Genomic DNA, 20022 nt, shown 5'->3' on the forward strand with positions numbered 1-20022 from the left:
TCAGAAATCGGGTTCCAATTTACCGTAACCAAATTGGTGGTGGCAGCGTTTTGTATGCATATTGTAGAGTTCTGGAGTGCGTTAGAACTGACCAGGTTGGTGATTTGAGTTTCCGCTTCGCATGCGTGCAGAAGTCGGAGAACGCTAAATACAAACCAGCCTGTATTCTAACGACTGCCAGCCTGCAATACTGCAGAGTGTTTGAGGACCAGAGGCGGGATCGATAGGTATCGTCCCTTCCCCTCTCTCCTCTTGTCCAGTGAGGGACAAATTGTTAATAAGTGCAGGGCCAGGTGGGTTGCTGTAGAGTTGTGGCTGTGGCTCATGGTCGCTTTTCAGGAGTCTGGAAAGTTGGGTACCAGTCACTCCACAACCTAAGAGCCTTTCCTTCCTCGCCCTCGCCCTGCGTACGTGACACTGACCACTTTGGTTGGGTCAAACAGGGTCTCTTCTTGCAGGCTGGGATCTTGTACCCTGTACGCCTTATAATTATGTAATGGTGTCAGGATAACTAGTGGACTATTTTAAATCTATTTTCCTCATCAGGATAACAGTCTCCAGCATTCCTGTTTACCTATTTTGGTACTGTTTTTTTCTTACCTGTCGGACTCCTCTGCTTTGTCTGTGATCTTAAATGGGATCTCTCATGAAGACAATCTCTTTCACAAAATATAGCTGGCACGTCACCTGCCTGTCAACGTCTTTAAAGCCATATTTACAGCTCCTTTGGAGATTCGGTATAATTTTCATTGTTCACCCCAATTGTAGGCGCTAAACAAAAATAACAGAAGCACCAGATTCCTTTTATGCCAGATCCAATAAACCGTATTGATTACAAGGCGTCCAGCATGTCACCTGAAATTTTCCAATAGAAATAGCATAGCATGTTGCACTAATTGTATAGCCTTTTCTTCTTGATCTACATTGGAGGCTCCAAAAAGAGCCTCTAGCAGAGACGTAAATCCCCACCAATCAGCTGTTATTACCAGGGAAAACAATGCCTAACAAAACATGTAGCAATACATGCGGCTGTTTATTTGAAAGGTCTTCCATGTAATGCATGGATGTGCCGAGTTCACCATAATGAGGGCTGCTTGAAGTACAGCTCACTGTTCTGGCTCCTAAACAGGACTCCCCCCATGACATCGATATGCCCTAATAGGGTATATTGACAAGAGTTATTGTTTATACCCCAAGTATGCTTTTACCAGCCACCTTGTATCCATTTCTTTATTTTTGTTTTTCTAATACTATTTACGACCCTAGAAGGCCAATGAAGGAACATACCTTGCTTTCTCCTGAAGGAAAGTCCAACATTTTTGGAGGTCATTGGGGATAGCCAAAGAACCCCTTAGGTTTATGGTCTCACTTCTGATAATCCTGGTAGTACTGGCTAGAAAATGCACTAGGTCTCTATTGTTCTGGAATTGATGCTTGAAGTGGTTGACATGTTTTTGGTGATATGCAATATCTGGCCTAAGCAAAACATAGCATTTTTTTGGGTGGCTAGTAAACTTATTTTTAATCTCATTACATCATAGATGCTTTGTTTTTCATTTGATTATACAATTTGTCACATGTCTTTTGCAAAGTGTAACCATTATGTCTTCCAATTAATATCTTTTTCTTTGCTACTTTTCCATAAAGGGGCATCCAGGGAAACAATTTAAGTTGTATGCAGTCAGACCGAAAATGACTTGCATTTCTTTTAGAGTAGTCATAGGTCATTGTCCATTGATGAAACCTTTAAAAAGTTTTGGTAAAACAGGGGCGTAGCTAAAGACTCATGGGCCCGGGTGCAAAAATTTATCTTGGGGACCCCCAAAATAAACTCTTAACTCTTTAATGCAGAGGCGTAACTTGAAGCTCCTGGGCCCTAATGCAAAACCTGTAACAGTGCCCCCAACTATAATGCTTTTTTCATAGTACTGGGCTCCCTATATGGAGAAGAGAGGCCTTATGGACCCCCTAAATCTCCTGGGCCCTGGTGAAACCACATCCCCTGAATCCCCTATAGTTATGCCAGTGGTAGGACCCCCTCCTACATACACTTCAGTCATCTTTTTCCCTTGGACAACACTGATGGTTTTCAGTCCACTTTTGACTACTTTTGTTTAGGCGACAAAGATCATGGATCAACATTTTAAGCCACAAAATGTTTATGGTATAGCTAAGAGCATGGATTGGGGTATATTTCTCAGATAGAAGGTGACATGACAAGTGCTAAACGCAGTGGCAATAATTCAATTAATCACTATCACCATGAAATGATCTACTGTAGGGATGATTTGTATTTCTTGGCTTCAGTATACTTCCAGAAGTTGATCCAACCCACTCCTTACCTGGCATGGTTATAGTTTTGTTACATAAGCTTCTGCCACTCATTTCTTGCTATTATTAGTAATAATAAACATTTTCTAGTGAAAATATGATGGAAGTGAGGGGATTTTGAGGTGGCGTACCCCATTTTCTTTCTACAGCCAACCCTCACAATGAAAGATGAACTGTTTGTGTACACTATTTGGATTTGATATAATGTTGTGGTCCATTGAAGTATAATCATTGAAAAGAAAATTGCAGGATCAACTGTGCTGCTGTAAAGAAAAGAAATTTTCATGGCACAATACAATTTGTATTATCACAAAGGCTAGGCTATTCTTCTTTTATGTGCCTGTAATTTGTTTGTCACCTAACAAAGAAATTTCTTTCCAAATGAGAACTCTTGTAACATTTAAGCCTTCTATTCTAGGCTCTTCCTGCAATCTGTGTTCTCAGACTGAACACATCCGTGAGTAACGGTTGATTTGTGCGCCTCACGCTAATCTTCTTCAAAGCATTAAAGCGGTCCTTCCATCACTATATGGTATATAAGCAATGCAAACCAATATTCCAAAAAGAGGGATCTACTCAAGGTAAATGACCTTCATACATAAATACAGTAAATACCAGTCATGCATTACAGTAATTACAAAAGAAGTGTGTTCACTTTATTGTTTTGGCTAGGACTATATGGGCAAATTTGTGACTATAATGTAATAGTAACATAGTATGTTAGGCCGAAAGGAGAAAATATCCAACTAGTTCAGCTTGTTTCCACCCCCCTTGTTGATCCAGAGAAAGGAAAAAAAACCAATGAGGCAAAAGCCAATTTAGCTATGTGGGGGAAAAAATTCCTTCTTGACTTCATAATGGTAGTCAGAATAATCCCTGGATCAAGGTTTTGAAAGTTCCTACCTGACACCAAGACCTGGATCAACAACCCCGCTGGTTATTTAATGTCTATATCCTGTAATATCATAGCGCTCTAGAAAGACATGTAGTCTCCTCTTAAACTCCTCTATGGATTTTGCCATCAGCACGTCCTCAGGCAGAGAGTTCCACAGTCTCACAGCTCTTACAGTAAATGTAGGATCTGATCAGAGACCATGTTGGTCACATCAACAGTCTGGCAGCATCATATGCTGCTACTACTGGATCAACTGGACTACCAACTTTAGTTACAGAACATAACATTGCAAGATAAATCGAATAATGAGCAAACCATTAAGATAAAAGTAATATGCAATCCTGACCATGTAGCCCAATGTCTACAGCAATTCAAAATTACACTTTGTGATAATCAGTAACACAGCAGACTCGAAGGCAAGATGGTGATCTTCAAAAACTGCTGTTGTCAAAAACAACCAAGATAGGAGTGCATGTACATCTGTGGCTTTTATTAGAAATAGTCTTTGTCAGAATGGAAAAGTCAACCTACCTTATTCAAAGCGTTTCAATATTTTGCATTATCCATTGTGATAATTTTATTATTGATTTTGGAGAGCGACAGATTGGATGTCAATTTTAAATAATTTATTTTAAAATGAATGTAGATCAGTTGCAATGCAAAAATGAAATGTACTGTAAAAAAAATGAATGCAAGTGTATACAGCCTTTAGGCCCATTTACATGGGACAGGTTTTGGCTTCAAAAACAATTAAAAAAAAATACTGCAATAAAACGCCACATATGAAACCACCCTCATTAAGACACAGAACATCACCATGTTTTTGGAATAGCGCAATAAAACCCTAATTAGTTGAAAAGCAGCATCAGCTAAAAAAAAAAGTCCACACAAATGTGCACGTGTGAAGTCGCCAATAGGGTACCTGTACACATTGTGGCTGAGCCACGGTAACTGTACAAGGATTACCACTAATTGCCATACTGACCTGTACTTGTCATGGTTTCAAGTTGCAAGGACAGGTATAGTACAACAATCAGTCGTAAACTTCACCCAGTTACTGTGGCTCAGATATAATGTGTATAGCTGTCCAAAGACATAGCAGAATAGGGAGGGTTAAGGTCCCACGGACTTACACCCAACTGTTGCTCCTTTGCTTACACAGGAGGGATAGTCATTCAAGTGACTAGAGGTGGAGCAGACCAGAATTGTTCTAGTCCACCCTGCCTTCATTCACAGTAAACAGGAGCTTCTCAAACATTGAGCAACTCCTGTTTACACGGCTCAATAGTCGCTAGGTGTTTGCTAAAAAGCAGGCAACTCTGTCAAGTGAGCAATTTCTTGCTCAGTGCACTGTCATAGGCCGTGTATATATGGTACTCGTACAATTATCGCTCAAATTTGCAGTTTCCAGCGAGAATTCGGAGGATTATCACCCTGTGTAAAGTACCTTTTGGAATGGCTGTGAGCAATCTAAATAAATAAACGGTTGGGTGGATAGCAGATCATCAAACTTGGAGTTATTCAGTTTGGACAAAAAGACAACTAGGGGTTGATTGAATTACTGAGTACAGATTACTGAGTACAGATGAATGATCAGTACAAAGATCTTTCTAATGATTTTCTTATACCTAGGCCCATGACAAGGGGCCATCCTCTACATCTAGAAGGTGGAAGATTTCTATACCAACATAGATGGGGATTCTTTACTGCAAGCTCAATGAGACTACGGAACTCTGCCAGATCAAGTTGTAATAGTTGATTTATCTAGTGATGTAAAAAAGTATAGATGCCTTTCTTAAAAGTTATATATAGAGTGATGAAATACATATTTACTTTAATTGTTACTGTATATTAGAGTCAGTAAGGATTTTTTTTTCTCCCTAAGGCCGCCTGCAGACGGGCGGGATTTCCGCCGCTGGAAACCTGCATAGGATTGCGTTAACAAACGCAATCCTATGCAGACAGCCGCGGTTTGGCCGCGCAGATCTCGCTCGGCAAACAAACCGCGGCATGCTCTATTTCTGTGCGAGGCTCGCAGAGCCCCGCACAGTAACGTCACTCACCCACCGTCGGCTCCGGTCTGCGCAGGCGCTGGCTGCCCGGCAGCCGGCACATGAAAGAGCCAGGGCCGCGGGGCGCGGGTGAGTAGGCGCTGCTCTCTGCAGGTGCTGGGGTCGGGTCCCACTGTGAGAATTCTCACAGCCGGATCTGACCCGTCCGTCTGCTGGCGGCCTAAGACAACAGGCATCTGCTTCATAAGGGTTATTTGTCTTCTTCTGGATCAACACTGTAGCACTTGATGGATGTTTTTCAACCTCCTTACTAGAGGTCCTCCCTTAAAACACTGAGAAACCATAAAAAACAGACAGTGAAATGGACAGATTCCAGTTTATTACCAAAAGGTTTATAGGCAAAGAGGCTCATAATCCGCAGATCTGTATTGTAAAGAATTCCAGATGCCGTTGCCTTTTTGCCTTTTGCAACTCATTTGTATTGAAATATAAAAGACTGCTGAATATTTATTCTACAAAAGACTTAATTAAAGACATAAAACATTGTGACTCACCCGGTGTTCCTAAATGAGCCTGAGCAATGGTTAATTTCTCATGTGGAGCTTTGCACTGGCAGCTTGTATCAACGGCAAATGGAGCAGGTGTGGCAAGAGTCTATGAAATACCAGAAAAAGAAGTCATTATTTCTTGCGCAGGCAGCTATAAATATGACAACGACATCATTATTCACATGTGTGTTTTATTCTATTCTGCTCCTGCTGGGCTTTGTAAGATCAGAATATGCTTCTGAAAACCTTTTAATTTCAATAACCCGATTGCATTTGTTTTTTTTTACATAAATATATTGTTAGCTCTGATAGTGGAAGCTCAGATCTACCTCTCATTCATGAAGTGCCAAACAAAGTCCATTGTTGAATTTAATTGAGAGCAGCAGAACATGCATGAAGATCATGTATGTGCTTTATGATCTTTTAGGATTGACAAGTCCCATACGATTAGACTGTGTGAAGCTTTGAAGGTCTGGACACACGTAGCAGCCTCAGGTAGACAATAGGTTTACAATAACGACAATGAATCACTAGAGTTAGACTACCAATGCAGTAAACCTGCTCTCTGATTGGCCAAAGCTGATCACCAGATCAGTGCTGGCCAATCAGATAGCAGTTCACAGTGTGCATTAGGGAGTTAGAAAATTGCAGTGGCCACTTCAGACAGCTGAAAATTTGGTTTGGAACCAGCAGTTCAGAGGGGTGGCCAAGAGGAACAACTGCAGGTAATATACCACCTCTCCCCTTCTGGCCACGGAACAGTATTTTGTCTCAAAACCAAAGCTTTAAGTTCAGACCTCTGGTTAAAGGGGCTGTAAAATTATGTATTATGCATTAAACTCTTCAGGCATAGTCAAGGATTTCCATAATGTAACCCCATCCATTGCATCTTTTGGCAGACTTCTGTGGCTTGTCAGAAGTCCTAGGGTTTTTGCAGAAACTTTTTTTTACATATAGTAAGCTGCAATTCAGTCTGTAGGCCATGATTTTTAAAAATAGTATAGATGTCTATATAGCAAAGTCTTTGCTACTCACATAGACATGCGTCCTCTTCATATCTAGTTTTGTTAAAACAAGTTTTTGGCATATATGTCAAATGTATTTGTAGGGCCCAATGCACCCAGAGTATGCCAAAAGAGTGCCTTCTTGGCATATACTGGGCCAGTATGCGTCAGCTTTAGAGGAAAACATAGTCTGATACACTTTTCTATATAGATGTATACAGTTTAAAAAAAGGAAAACCTGCAGAAGGTATTAGTGTATCTTGACGCCACCAGGAATTCCTGGTGGAGTCAAGATTGACAGGGGGTCATGCTCCCTCATGCTGATTGGCCGAATAGTTTCTAGGGCTGAAGGTCCTGGCAGCCCAGTAACATACACCGTACAGCTGCATTAATGTCACGTAGAGCCAGCGGCCACGGCTGTAGTGGGTCATCTGCCGGTGCAAGCGCCCGGTCCACCACCGCTGGCACACAAGGCGGCACCCCCTCTGTCTTTATGTGCAGAGCGTGGTCAGCAGCAGGGAGCCAACACCAGCCCTTAAGCGCCTTTGCCGGCAGTGCTGAACGACAAGCGCCCCCCCCCCCTCCCCACATAGCACTGAGAATTCGCCGGCGGCAGCAGCAGGGGGGACACACAGTGAGAGCCGGCGGCCCCAGGCTGTCACTGCGAAAAGACAACAGCGCCATGGGACACAGACTGACATGTCTCCCCTGCACACAGGTGAAGGACACCATGGAGGCAACTGCGGCGGGGAACTTCAGTCATACGCAGCGGGCAAAGACAGCATAAGGGGGAGGAGGGTGGAGGGCAGAGCGCCAGGGCCGGGAGTTGAAAGGGGGAGCCGGGTACCTGATGTCACAGCGCAACAGCTTAGCAACGGGTCCCCTTACACAGACATGCACTTTAGCTCCTTCTAGCACCTTCAGCTCTTCATCCAATCGGGAGCTAGAGGTGTGACAGGGGGTGTTCCTCATGGAAGCCCTGTCAAACCCCTAGCTTCCGGTGGCGTCAAGATACATTAATACCCCTGCAGAATACTTTTTTTACGATTAGAATCAATGGGCAATAGGAAGTACTCCAGATGTTTACCTCCAGCGGAAAGAATGAGATGTGAAATCCTTAAAATCCATGCAGTACTCCATAGACATGCTGAATGTGATGATAAAAGTGAACACGTGCCTTCATACAGTGTGGCTACCAGTTTATTCACCCAGGCATTAAACAGGGATCAGAAGAAACCTTAAAGCAACCCTCCAGGACTGGAGAAACAAAAATGGAAAAACTGCTTCTCTGACTACCTGATGCACACTGTGCAAAGTATGCTTGAGTAGTGTAATAGTCCTTTTAGATGGGATGAGCTGTGAGGCAAACAATGCCTGATACTCGTCCCTGTGATGCTTGCTCTTGTGCTGTTGCACAAGAGCGAGTATTGCTAGCATCGCTCATTGTTTCAGAACTATATCTAATCCTAGAGAGGAGTTATCCCATTAAGTTATCTATTGTCCATATGCCCTACATATGCTTTGGACACTTCATTAGCCAGAGTGGAAAGTCACTGCAAAAAATTGGCAGAGGGGCCATGTAATGTCATCCATTCATTTGATACCATGTGCAATTGCCCACAACTTTCCCCAGTGATAACAGCCAATTGCCATGTATTTCACTTGCTTAACCCTCAATGAGTCCATATTTAGAGAAGGATTTAGAGAAGACCTTTAAGACATATTTCCCCTTTATACAACTCCTCTTTGGGAAAAATAGAATGTAATCCGACTGCGAATGTTTAAAGGTTTGTAATATTGTCCTGAGAAATATTCCTAGCTAGCTGGACAATATTTATTTATTGTGTCTTACACTTTTTGCTACTTTGAATAATGAATGTGTACAGCCCCCTACACACGGGCAAAAATTCCGCTGCGGGTTTTTCCGCAGAATTTCCACCCATGCCCACCTGCATAGGATTGCATTACAAAACGCAATCCTATGCACACAGCCGCGATTTGTCCGCGTGAAAACACGCGCGGAAAACAAATCACGACATGTTCTATTTCTGTGCGGGTCTTGCTCTGCGCATGCAGTGTAGATAACCTTTAAATATATCACAGAACAACAAAATCTCTTTATTTTTTGGTACACACTGTACAACCACAACCCTGCCATGTATAGTACAGCAAATGTATGGACAAGCTAAGAGAATAAATTACTTTTTTTGAAAATATTATAACCTGGGCAGCATGTTGGTTGGGATGCAATCCATTGACATGACAAAATATTCACAAGCAACAAAGCAACAACAATATTGCCATACCAAGGTTTTGGGAGAGTTTTCCAATTACAAATATTAGGGTGCCTGTCCACTGGCGTTATTTCGCTGGTGGTAAACCGCAGGAGAATCACGCCGGCCAAAGCTTTCCATAGCATTGTTATGGAAAGCGCCAGCCCCGTCTCCACGAGCGGAATCATTGCGATTCTCTGCTCGCGATTCTCCGCGGTCAGCCTATCTATCAGATTAGGCTGATCAGCGGAGATTTGTGTGCGGCTCTTGCTCCCGGGCGGCGACTCCAGAGGCGGAGATCTGCCGCGGGACTTCGCAACGCCCGTGGACAGGGGGCCTTAAGGTATAGGTCAAGCTTAGTTTGCAGATCTTGCAATATTAGAGTCTTGGGTTTTGATCCAATCCTACATGCCATTTATATGAAGCTTTTATTTGTGTTTACATAAAAATGGGCACTCCAGCTCCCTCCAATAAGGCAAAAACATACTTATATGTTCATAAAAGCTGTAGGTCTAAGGTGCACAACTTGCGGCCCAGGGGCCACATGCAGTCCGTGATGCCATTCTGCATGGCCCCTATCTATCTGGACACAGAAGTGTTTCTCAATATGTGCCTGTTAATATGTATTTTCCATGCCAGAGAGGAGTTGCACACAGCTCAGGATCAGGGATGGGCAAGTACTAATAGTGCACTGTGTAGCTATCTCTGGGTCCCCCATATATTAGCAGAACGGGGTTTTAGCGAACAGGGTCAGTCCTTTGGCCGGGAGAGATGGCAGGGTATAATCTAATAATGCATCACGGGAGGCTCTACCATCTTCTCCTTGAAGACCCAAAGTGTATATAAATAACGATGTTGGGTAACTTTATTACCTATTGGTCCTCGTGACACCAGTGCCTCTTTCGGGGGTCATTATGAATAACAGAGTCCACAGTCAAGGAAGACAAGCTGACAGAAGCAGGATACAACCAGAGGCAGACTGGAACCCCTGGCTGATAACAGAAAGTAAAGCAGACAATAGCAAGGTAAAACGGACAAGCTGCAAGAAGCAGGATACAAAACAAGGCAGACTGGAAAATCCTGGCTGATAACAGCGAGGGCTAGCGGAGAAGCTGACAGAAGCAAGATAAAAACAAAGGCAGAGTGGCTAGCAGAGTGAGGGAATGGCACAAGGTACCAGGACCAGATTACTAGCAGGTCAGAGTAGCTGGACTACTCAGCAGTCACTGAACACTGAACAATAATCAAAGTCCAGGACCAGAGTGAACAGTAATCGGCCACTCCTAAGCAGCAAGAGCTGGATATTATAGGAAGGCGGGAGGAGCCGATAGGTAGACAGACCTGTCAATCCCCAGCACACCTCTCAGACACATAGCAGGGTAATTAACCTGACTGAAAGGCACAGGAGCTGTTAACCCTGGCTAGTCTGGACAGAACAAGGTGTGATGGCAAAATTAACTATGAGCTGACAGGCGTAACAGGCATTTAACAGTCTTAGGCCTCGTTTTTTGCCGCGATTTGCGGATCGCATGATGGATGCGCATACGCAAATCGCGTGACCGAGACTGACGATTCACCAAAAAATCTGCAGCTAGCAGCGTTTTCGGCAAAATGGGCCCAATCAAAGGAGCGCTGTCCGCCCATTGACGGCAATACAGCCAGCTCCATTGAAAGCAATGGGCTGCCGGCGAGCGCAGGATGAATTTTTGGGAAGGGCTTAAACACATAAGCCCTTCCCTGAAAACCATCCAAAAATGTGTAAAAAAAATTATATATATATATATACTCACCTTGTCCCTGCAGCCAGATTTCAGCCGCGGGCGGCCGGCAGTTCTCCTGAAGTGCTCTGTGTAGTATTCAGTAGGCGGGGATTTAAAATCCCCGCCTGCTGAATGGGCTGCCTCTGATTGGTCACAGCCCTCACCAATCACTCACCCATTCATGAATTCATGAATGGGTGAGTGCTGCCTCTGATTGGCTCAGCACAGGGACCAATCAGGAGCAGCTCTCAGCTGTCATTCAATAGCTGAGAGCTGCCCCTGATTGGTCCTTGCGCTGAGCCAATCAGAGGCAGCACTCACTCACCCATTCATGAATACATGAATGGGTGAGTGAGAGCTGCCTCTGATTGGTGAGGGCTGTGACCAATCAGAGGCAGCCCATTCAGCAGGCGGGGATTTTAAATCCCCGCCTGCTGAATACTACACAGAGCAGTTCAGGAGAACTGCCGGCCGCGGCTGAACTCCGGCTGCAGGGATAAGGTGAGTATATATATTTTTTTATTTTTACACATTTTAGGATGATTTTCAGTGAAGGGCATATATTTTTAAGCCCTTCCCCAAAATTCATCCCGCGCTCGCCGGCAGCCCATTGCTTTCAATGGAGGCGGCTGTATTGCCGGCTCCATTGAATTCAATGGGCGAACATCGTTCTTCTCTGCCACAGCTGTTACAGCTGTGGCAGAGGAGAATGATCTTTATAGTATATGTTCTCAATGGGGTCGGCGCTGCTGCCGCCGGCCCCATTGAGCGCATATATAGAACACAAGGAATCGCAGAACGCAGATAGGCGCGATCTGCGATTCGTCGTGTCCTATAATTTTTTCGGACATCCGCATAAAAAGCGGACATGTGACCGATCCCATTGTGAAGCAATGGTTCTATATATGCGCAGATCGCATGCGCATCTGCAAATTGCGGCAAAAAAAGGTTGTCTGACCGAGGCCTTAGGCATTACAATGCAAACACTTGTGTTCCTTATTCTTCCCTCAACAAGTTTGTATCCAGAAGTCACTCTTCCCTCAGGATATCCGCAGTCTCAGTTATCTGTCGGACCAGTACTGGGGTGCTCCCGTTACTTGTTGGCACATACCGCATACACTTCACTCTTCTGTGTTACAGTCACACTCATATCTCTGGTTACTCAGATTCTCAGTTGCACTTACTACTGCGGTAGATGAACAAAGGGACCATGCACTCACCACCATCGATTCCAAGTGAACAGGATCTGATCCTCATACTACCCAGAAGAAAAACATCCCATTGCCTCAGGAGTAAATCCGGGACTCGGCATGGGCAAGCTTCAGATCTCCTGCCTCCTCCTCACATGGTCTCCTTCTCCGATCACATCTCCACTCACTTCTTGAGCAACTTTAGCTGCTGCTCTACTGCATTACGCCTCCTCTTTCCTCACTTCCCGACTACTCTCTCCTCTAGCTCCGCCTTCCAGTTACGGACTCACAACCCACACATCACACACTCAGCAGAATAGGGAGACAGAACACACAATCAACATAGGCTGACTCGACACAACACATAGACAAACACAAATACCCTTACAAAGACACAATCTACAATACTCCAGGAAAACAAATGTCACAGAGAGACACTCTAACTCTGGGCCACTACAGGTTCACCTGACCCTTTTAGAATCTTCAGTAAGCAGCTATATTTGACCATCTATGCATGCTGTTCTCTCCATTGTAGTTTATGGAAGTTGCGAAATGTCAGGTTGTGGTAAATACTGAAAAGTTGCTCTTTAAAGCACATGTCAACTTTAAGCACCATAGTTAAGTAACTTTGAAAATACATAGGGGCGCAATTATCTAAGACTGGTGTTCTAAACGTCAGTCTTAGGGCTCCTGCACACTTGCATTTTTTTCATGCGTTATAGCTTGCCTTTTTTCATGCTATATTGCTGCTTTTTTTTCACGCGGTTGTCAATGGGACTTTCTAATGTTAAAAACGCTTTGCAAGTTGGTGCGTTTTTAACATTAGAAAGTCCCATTGACAATCGCGTGGAAAAAAAGCAGCAATATAGCATGAAAAAAAGGCAAGCTATAACGCGTGAAAAAAACGCAAGCGTGCAGGAGCCCATAGGTAAGTGATAATGAAGAAAAAATTTGGCAAATGTAACAAAAGGTGCTGTCATGTCTGTCTCCTGAGATTATAATGTCCCCACTTTTAAAACTGGGGGGCATTATGTTACGTTTGTGTGGGCTAGTGAGCACTGGGCCCACATGAACATTATCTGTACAGGGTACACCAAACGAAACAACCACCGATCAACACCTCTCCTTATCTTTTACAAAGGAAGATACCAAGGACCTACCTGAGCAGGCACATTGCCCCAATAGGGGGCGGTCCAGTGGTCTTCAGATCTGGACCCTTGCTGTCCCTAGGAACCCAGGCTAGAACGCATACACATGCCACTACTGACAGGTACAACTGGACAGAGTAAGAAGACACACTGAGCCATAATCACACCATACATCAGCCAATACGCAAACACTAGTAGCAGATATTAATGCTATAAATGCCAGGTATTTAATGACATTTTGGCCAAAATATGGAAGCTAGCGGGCCACGTCATTACTCCCAGCAATGCTGCTAATCTCTACACTAACCAGGAGTCCAGCGACATAGCCAAACAAAACCACAAGACACAAACCTTTCTTGCAGCCACCACACATAGAAACTACTCAGACAACACAGAGAGAGAAATGGGAACAGAGAAAGCTGACCACACCGACACCCGGGAAGACAGCATTTATGTGTGCTGACCTAGAGTGATTGGCTGACTGGAGACATACATATGCCCAGCAAGCACAATCCCCCACACCTGAGAAGGAAAGCTCCAGATCTCAGGAGACAGACGTAACAGGCACAAGCCTCTTATTGCATTTGGTGCATCTAGGACTGGCTGTGGGCCATGTGGGCCACTTGCTGAAATCTACAGCACGTGCCAAAAATTTGCACTATCATTTATGTTATAGTCTCTGGTATAATTTATAGCAAATTTGGCAGGCCGCATGCAGCCCAACTCCCTCCCATTAAGCCCCACTCACTTTTAACAAAAGTGTTGAGGCCAATGTAAAATGCAGAGAGAAAAAATCACAAATTTTTGAGCAAGTGTTACTTGCGCAATAATTTGTGACTTTGTAACGCCAGAATTCTGGTGTAAAGTCATTTATAAATTTCCTTTGTAGTCATCACATCTTGTAGTGATCATCATTTAAAATCTGTATTATAGACTAGATGTGCAATACAATTCTGCAGGCTCCAAAGCTGAAATATACCATCATTTCCTGCTGACTACATGTCTGTGCATTGCTTGCCTTTGTAATTTACACTCTGGGAAGATTAGTTTACACCAGACACTGCACTTTATTTTGCGGGGAAAAGTAACTGTCCTCCTGCATTATAGGAGCTCAGCTTAGCTACAAGAGATGCATATGATAAAATGTTTGTTATCTGTTGGTTTGTAGGAGGGTTTATAATACAGGCTGTAAATAAGAACTAATACAATATACATAATATCATGCCTAGGACTTAGGCACATGCCCATATGAAAACTATGTATGAGCAAGATAGAGCCAATCATAAGACTGAGCTGTAAGATCAGGAAAACCTTTTCCAAACTTTCTAGCCTTTCTTAATCTCATAGCACTGGACCTAATTCCTTCTTTGGCCCTAAATATGAGGCTCATGTATAAAGATGTAAAATGGACATGTGCATAATACTCAAGGCTTAAGGAGACTGTCACCTACTTTTAGCGCGATAAGCTAAGCTTATTGGCTAAATGTAGGTGATCTGCTGAGTCTGGGGATGTAAGTGTTATACTTAAAGGGGTTGTCCCGCGGCCAAAACGAAAATTTTTTCACACCCCAGTCCCCCATGTTAAGCAAGCATCACAAACTACCCATGTAAATCGTTTTTTTAGAGCGTTTCTACTCACCATGAAGCTGTTTCATGAAGTTATAAAAATCTTCTTCCAAGATGGCCGCCGTCATTTCCCAAGGTGCACCGCTGGTCTTCTCCCATGGTGCACTGCGGGTCTTCTCCCATGGTGCACCGTGGATGTTCTTCTCCAGTCTGAGCTCCACTGCCGATTACAGCCACCTCATTGGCTGATCGGCACCACGTGACGGGGGTGGAGCTACGCGATGACGCTGAGAAGGGGGAGGAGCCAGGACGCAGCTCGTGAGCGAGGACCCTCCAGAAGAGGATTCTTCTCTGTGCAAGCGCGACTGTTGCGGCGACCAGAGAAGAAGGGGCTGCTCCGGCGTGCTCGCGCCGCACAGGTCTTCTGCGCATGCACAGAAGACCTCTGCGGCGCGAGCACGCCAGAGCGGGACAGAAGAGGGCAGACAGCACAAGCGTGTCTAATCCAGGCAGAAAAAGGCTTCGGTCGGCGCCATGGAGACGGGGACGCCAGCACCGGAGGGGGTAAGTATATAACTTCTGTATGGCCAATATTTAATGCACGATGTATATTACAAAGTGCATTAATATGGCCATACAGAAGTGCATAACTGCACTTGCTTCTGCGGGACAACCCCTTTAACTCCCTTGTCGTTCTCCTGGTGTGAGCAGTGCATTGAGCGGTGCTGGCATGTAGTCCACCCATTATAAAAGTAGAATGGGCCGACTACTTAGGCCAGCTGCAAACGGCTGGATTTTCATTGCAGAATCTGAAGGTGGACGTGGCAAATACCTTCCATAGCATGCTATAGAAAAGCATTTTTCCTGTACACGAGCGGAAGTCAATTGCGATTTTACGTTTGAAGAGGAAAAAAACTTTTTTAAAAATCGCAGCATGCTCTTTTTAGTGCGGCTTCTATTGTACTGAATTACATTGCAGAAAGGTCGCGGGTGCCCCTGTCATCGCTTGGCGACAGTGCAGGAAAAGTAGAGATTTAAAAGAAAACTGTACTGCACATGTGCGACAGTTCGACGTGCGGACCATCCGCAGTACAGAAAAGAAGAAAGAAACTACAGGCCTGTGAGCCTGACTTCTATACTGGGAAAGATCTTCGAACAAATTATTAAACAGCATATATGCAAGTACTTGGATGAGAATGGAGCAATTAACCAGAGCCAGCATGGGTTTGTAGCAATAAAGTTATGCCAGACTAATCTGATTTCCTTCTTAGACAGAATCACAGACTGGGTTGATCAGGAAAATGCAGTAGATAAAGTATCTTGACTTTAGTAAAGCATTTGACAAAGTATCTCATACCATACTTTTTGAAAAAAATGAGTAAATATGAGATTGACAAGGCAACTGTTAGGTGGATTCACAACTGACTGAGTGATTATACTCAAAGAGTGGCCATAAATGGCTGAACATCCAACTGGAAGAATATCTCAAGTGGGCTACCACAAGGATCGCTCATGGGCCCATGGTTGTTCAACATTTTTATAAATGATCTACAGGAGGGAATTGATGGGAAAATATGTCGACGACACAAAGCTAGGAGGGATAGCTAACACTAGAGAAGAGAAAGAGAAGAATCAACTAGATCTAGACATGCTTGAACAGTGGGCTGTGACTAACAGAATGGCATTTAGCAGGGAGAGATGCAAAGTCCCACATCTGGGCAAGAAAAATTAAAAAACACATACAGAATGGGAGGAATTGGGCTAAGCAGCAACATATGTGAAAAAGATTAGGGCATACTAATAGACAACAGACTGAACATGAATCAACAGTGTGATGCAGCAGCAAAAAAAAAGGCAAACACAATTCTGGGATTTATTAATAGAAGCATAGAGTCTAGCTCATGAGAGGTAATTATTCCGCTCTACTCTTCCTTAGGGTGCGTTCACACGAACGTATATCGGCTCGGTTTTCACGCCGAGCCGATATACGTCCTCCTCATGTGCAGGGGGGGGAGGCTGGAAGAGCCCAGGAGCAGAAACTCAGCTCCCGCCCCCTCTCTGCCTCCTCTCCACCCCTCTGCACTATTTGCAATGGGGAGAGGCGGAACGGGGGCGGGGCTAATTAGTTTCTGCTCCTGGGCTCTTCCAGCCTTCCCCCCCTGCACATGAGGACAACGTATATCGGCTCGGCATGAAAACCGAGCCGATATACGTTTGTGTGAATGCACCCTTAGTCAGACCTCATTTGGAATACTGTGTCCAGTTCTGGGCACCCCAATTAAAAAAAAAAAACATTGACAAACCGTAGCATGTTCAGAGAAGAGTTACCAGAATGGTGAGCGGTCTGTAAACCAATATCCTATGAGCAACAGTTAAAGAATTTGGGAATGTTTAGCTTGCAAAAAAGAAGGCTAAGGGAAGACTTAATATCTGTCTACAAATATCTGAAGGGCTGTCACAGTGCAGAGGGATCAGCCCTATTCTCATTTGCTCAAGGAAAAATTAGAAGCAATGAGATGAAACTGAAAGGGAGGAGACACAGATTAGATGTTAGAAAAAACTTTTAACAGTGAGGGGGATCAATCAGTGGAATAGGTTGCCATGGGAGGTGGTGAGTTTTCCTTCAATGGAAGCCTTCGAACAGAGCTGGAAAGACATCTCTATGGGATGATTCAGTGAGCCCTGCATTGAGCAGGAGGTTGGAGCCGATGACCCTGGAGGCCGCTTCCAACTCTATGATTCAATGTGGTAACTATAACGCATCCCCAAACTCAGCGGGTCATCTGTTATTAGCCCATAAGTTTAGCTTATAGGACTAAACATAGATGACAGAATCCCTTTAATTCTTTTCCATCAGGCTTCATTTCTTTTTGAAAGTTAAAATATCATGGCATGTTGCAGTATTGTATTCAACAAAAATAAGGTTAATACCTAACAAAAACCCAACTGATCTATTATATGTCAATGACGAAAACAGTCTGTCATATCGGTCATGGTTTCTGTAAATACATAATAATATCAGTGTAAACAGAGACTTACACAATTTTTTCATTGTTTCTATGTATTAACTCTTATTGGGGGTTTCCAGGAATTTACTATTGATGACCTGTCCTCAGGATAGGTCATCAACAGTTGATCAGCAAAGATCAACGGCTTGGGATCACCTCCGATCAGCTGATCCTCTGCTCACTGTCAGTGCAGCCAAGCTGAATGTCCACATTGGTGGTCAGAACAGGAAGCGTAAAAAAAAGGCTTCACTTCTATTCAAATCAATGGTAGCCAAGCTTTTCTATTTCACTTTCAGCTCTGATTAGCATGCAAATGTCGGCTTGGCCGGGAAGACAGCCTTTTTAATTATGCTTCCTGCTCCAACTACCAATGTGGATGACGGGCTCAGCTGCACTGGACAGCGCCTGGAAGATCAGCTGATTGGTGATGATACCAAGTGGTGGATTCTCACTTATCAACTATTGATGATATCAATATTAAATGCCTACAAAACCCCTTTTTAAGTAGTGTTCCAAGGTAAGATAATTGATATTAATGAGAATTTATAGGGTGGAGAGTCCTGTATGTGTGAAGGCACCCAAAGGGGTCTCCTTGTAAGAGAAACAAGATGATAGACCAAAGAAAATTCTTACATAAATTGTCCCTTTGTTTCTTAGTTGCTGGATTATCAGCATTTCTGGACTATTACATGTTGGGTTAATACATTTTTACATTTTGACCTTATACCTATGTAACAAACATGACTTGTTGGAAAAGGTGCTTCTTCTGAAAGTCTTGTTAAATGACATTGTCCACTGAGAATAAAGATACAAAAACAACACTGAACAGATTATTTTTGTTTTTCAAAATGTTATTTTTCATCCTGGATAGTAATTGTTCCGGTATGAATCAATACATTCACAGGGCATAATCTTTACTGAAGCCAGGCAAAGAAATCACCTCCATCAGTTGAATTTCTGTTTAGCCATTTTTAGTACTATTTCACTTCTGATTCTTACAATATATAGATTTGTTATATTCCATTTGATGATCTAAAGAAATTGCTTGTGTGGTTTTTACACCATGACTCAGGGCATTTAACTTGGAAGCAGACACACTACTGCTCAATCACAGGCCATGGTAAAATCGATCACTTGAAAACAGAAGTCTAAAAAAAAAACCTGAGTAACTGGAGTTCCTGGAAGAGGCTCACAGCAGGGAATTATTGTCTCCTGAAGGTCACACTAGCAATCAGGATGAAAGTAAGGAGAAAAGAGAGAAACCTCACTGCAAATATAACTGCTGAGGTTTTTCTACTTCTAGAATTTACAGACTTGAAACATTTCATCAGAGAAACCCTGTTAAATGTTACAATTTATACTAGCGAGTGTAACAGCAGCGGCTAAATGGTTTTCTGGGACTTAGATACTGATGACCAACACTTATGATAGGCGATCAATATCAGATCGATAAGGGACCGACTCCTGGCACCCTTACCAATCAACTGTTTAAAGAGGATGTGGCTTCTTCATTGCATGCCAGGTACAAAGACATAGTCCCATCCACTTGAAAGGGAGTGAGCTGCAGAAATGTCATGCGAAAGGTGAAAACAATGTCACAAGCCAAGGAAGAGGCATGTCAAATGGGGTATTGGGAGTCGGATCCCCCACTGATCTGATATTAATGATCTAACGCCCCTTAATGATCCTAACGCCCCTTTTACACTGGACGAGAATTCTCGTTTGCTCAAGCGAACAAGCTGGTGACGTCATTACAGGTCATTCATGCTTGGGCAGCGTGTTTAGAGTGCCTGATTGTTGTTGAGAATCGTGCCGTTCTCATTCACTAATTCGTTTCCTAAACTGAAAATGAATGGCGAATAGGAAGTGCACGATTCTCATTCGTCGTTCAGTCATTGACTTGGATTTAAACTCAGTAATTATCGTTCAGTTTTGCTTGTTTGAACAATTTTCTGAACGATAATCGCTCCGTGTGAACACAGTATTAGAATAGCCAATCAATATTTAAGTCTTGAAAACCCCAATAAAAGGCTGGACAGCAGAGGGTCAGAATTGAAGTGTGCCCTGTATAAAGTACCAATTTGGCTCTATGCCCACCAGAAAACATTATAAAAGCATCTAAACTTAAAGGGGTTGTCCAAGTTGTATTTTTTAAGTAAAAGCCCTTTCCTGTTGCTATAGGATAACTAATCAGAGTATAGTCACCTCTTCCCGCTATGGCACTGCTCGGTCCTCCACTCCTTTGTTTGCTTATAGGATCTAGCCCCTCCTGTTTTACGGGAGGTCA

The 20022-nt window shown here is 43.5% G+C and overlaps 1 protein-coding gene across 2 annotated transcripts in view; it reads right to left on the reverse strand.

The window, feature by feature from the left end:
* The window catches only part of PCYT1B (phosphate cytidylyltransferase 1B, choline), an 86807-nt gene that overhangs the window by 42625 nt on the left and 24160 nt on the right, over window positions 1-20022 (reverse strand). The window contains exons 1-2 of one of the 2 annotated variants that reach the window (XM_066599856.1): window positions 12044-12106; window positions 5793-5892 (exon numbers count right to left, since the gene is read on the reverse strand). In XM_066599856.1, coding sequence (XP_066455953.1) covers window positions 5793-5892; window positions 12044-12049 — 106 coding nt within the window. In that variant the 5' untranslated portion in view covers window positions 12050-12106. Of the gene's footprint in view, window positions 1-5792; window positions 5893-12043; window positions 12107-20022 lie in introns of those variants that run through there. The other variant, XM_066599855.1, reaches the window with a different exon arrangement.

This window comes from Eleutherodactylus coqui, chromosome 4 (genome assembly GCF_035609145.1).
Source record: "Eleutherodactylus coqui strain aEleCoq1 chromosome 4, aEleCoq1.hap1, whole genome shotgun sequence".
In the NCBI taxonomy this organism is placed as follows: domain Eukaryota; kingdom Metazoa; phylum Chordata; class Amphibia; order Anura; family Eleutherodactylidae; genus Eleutherodactylus; species Eleutherodactylus coqui.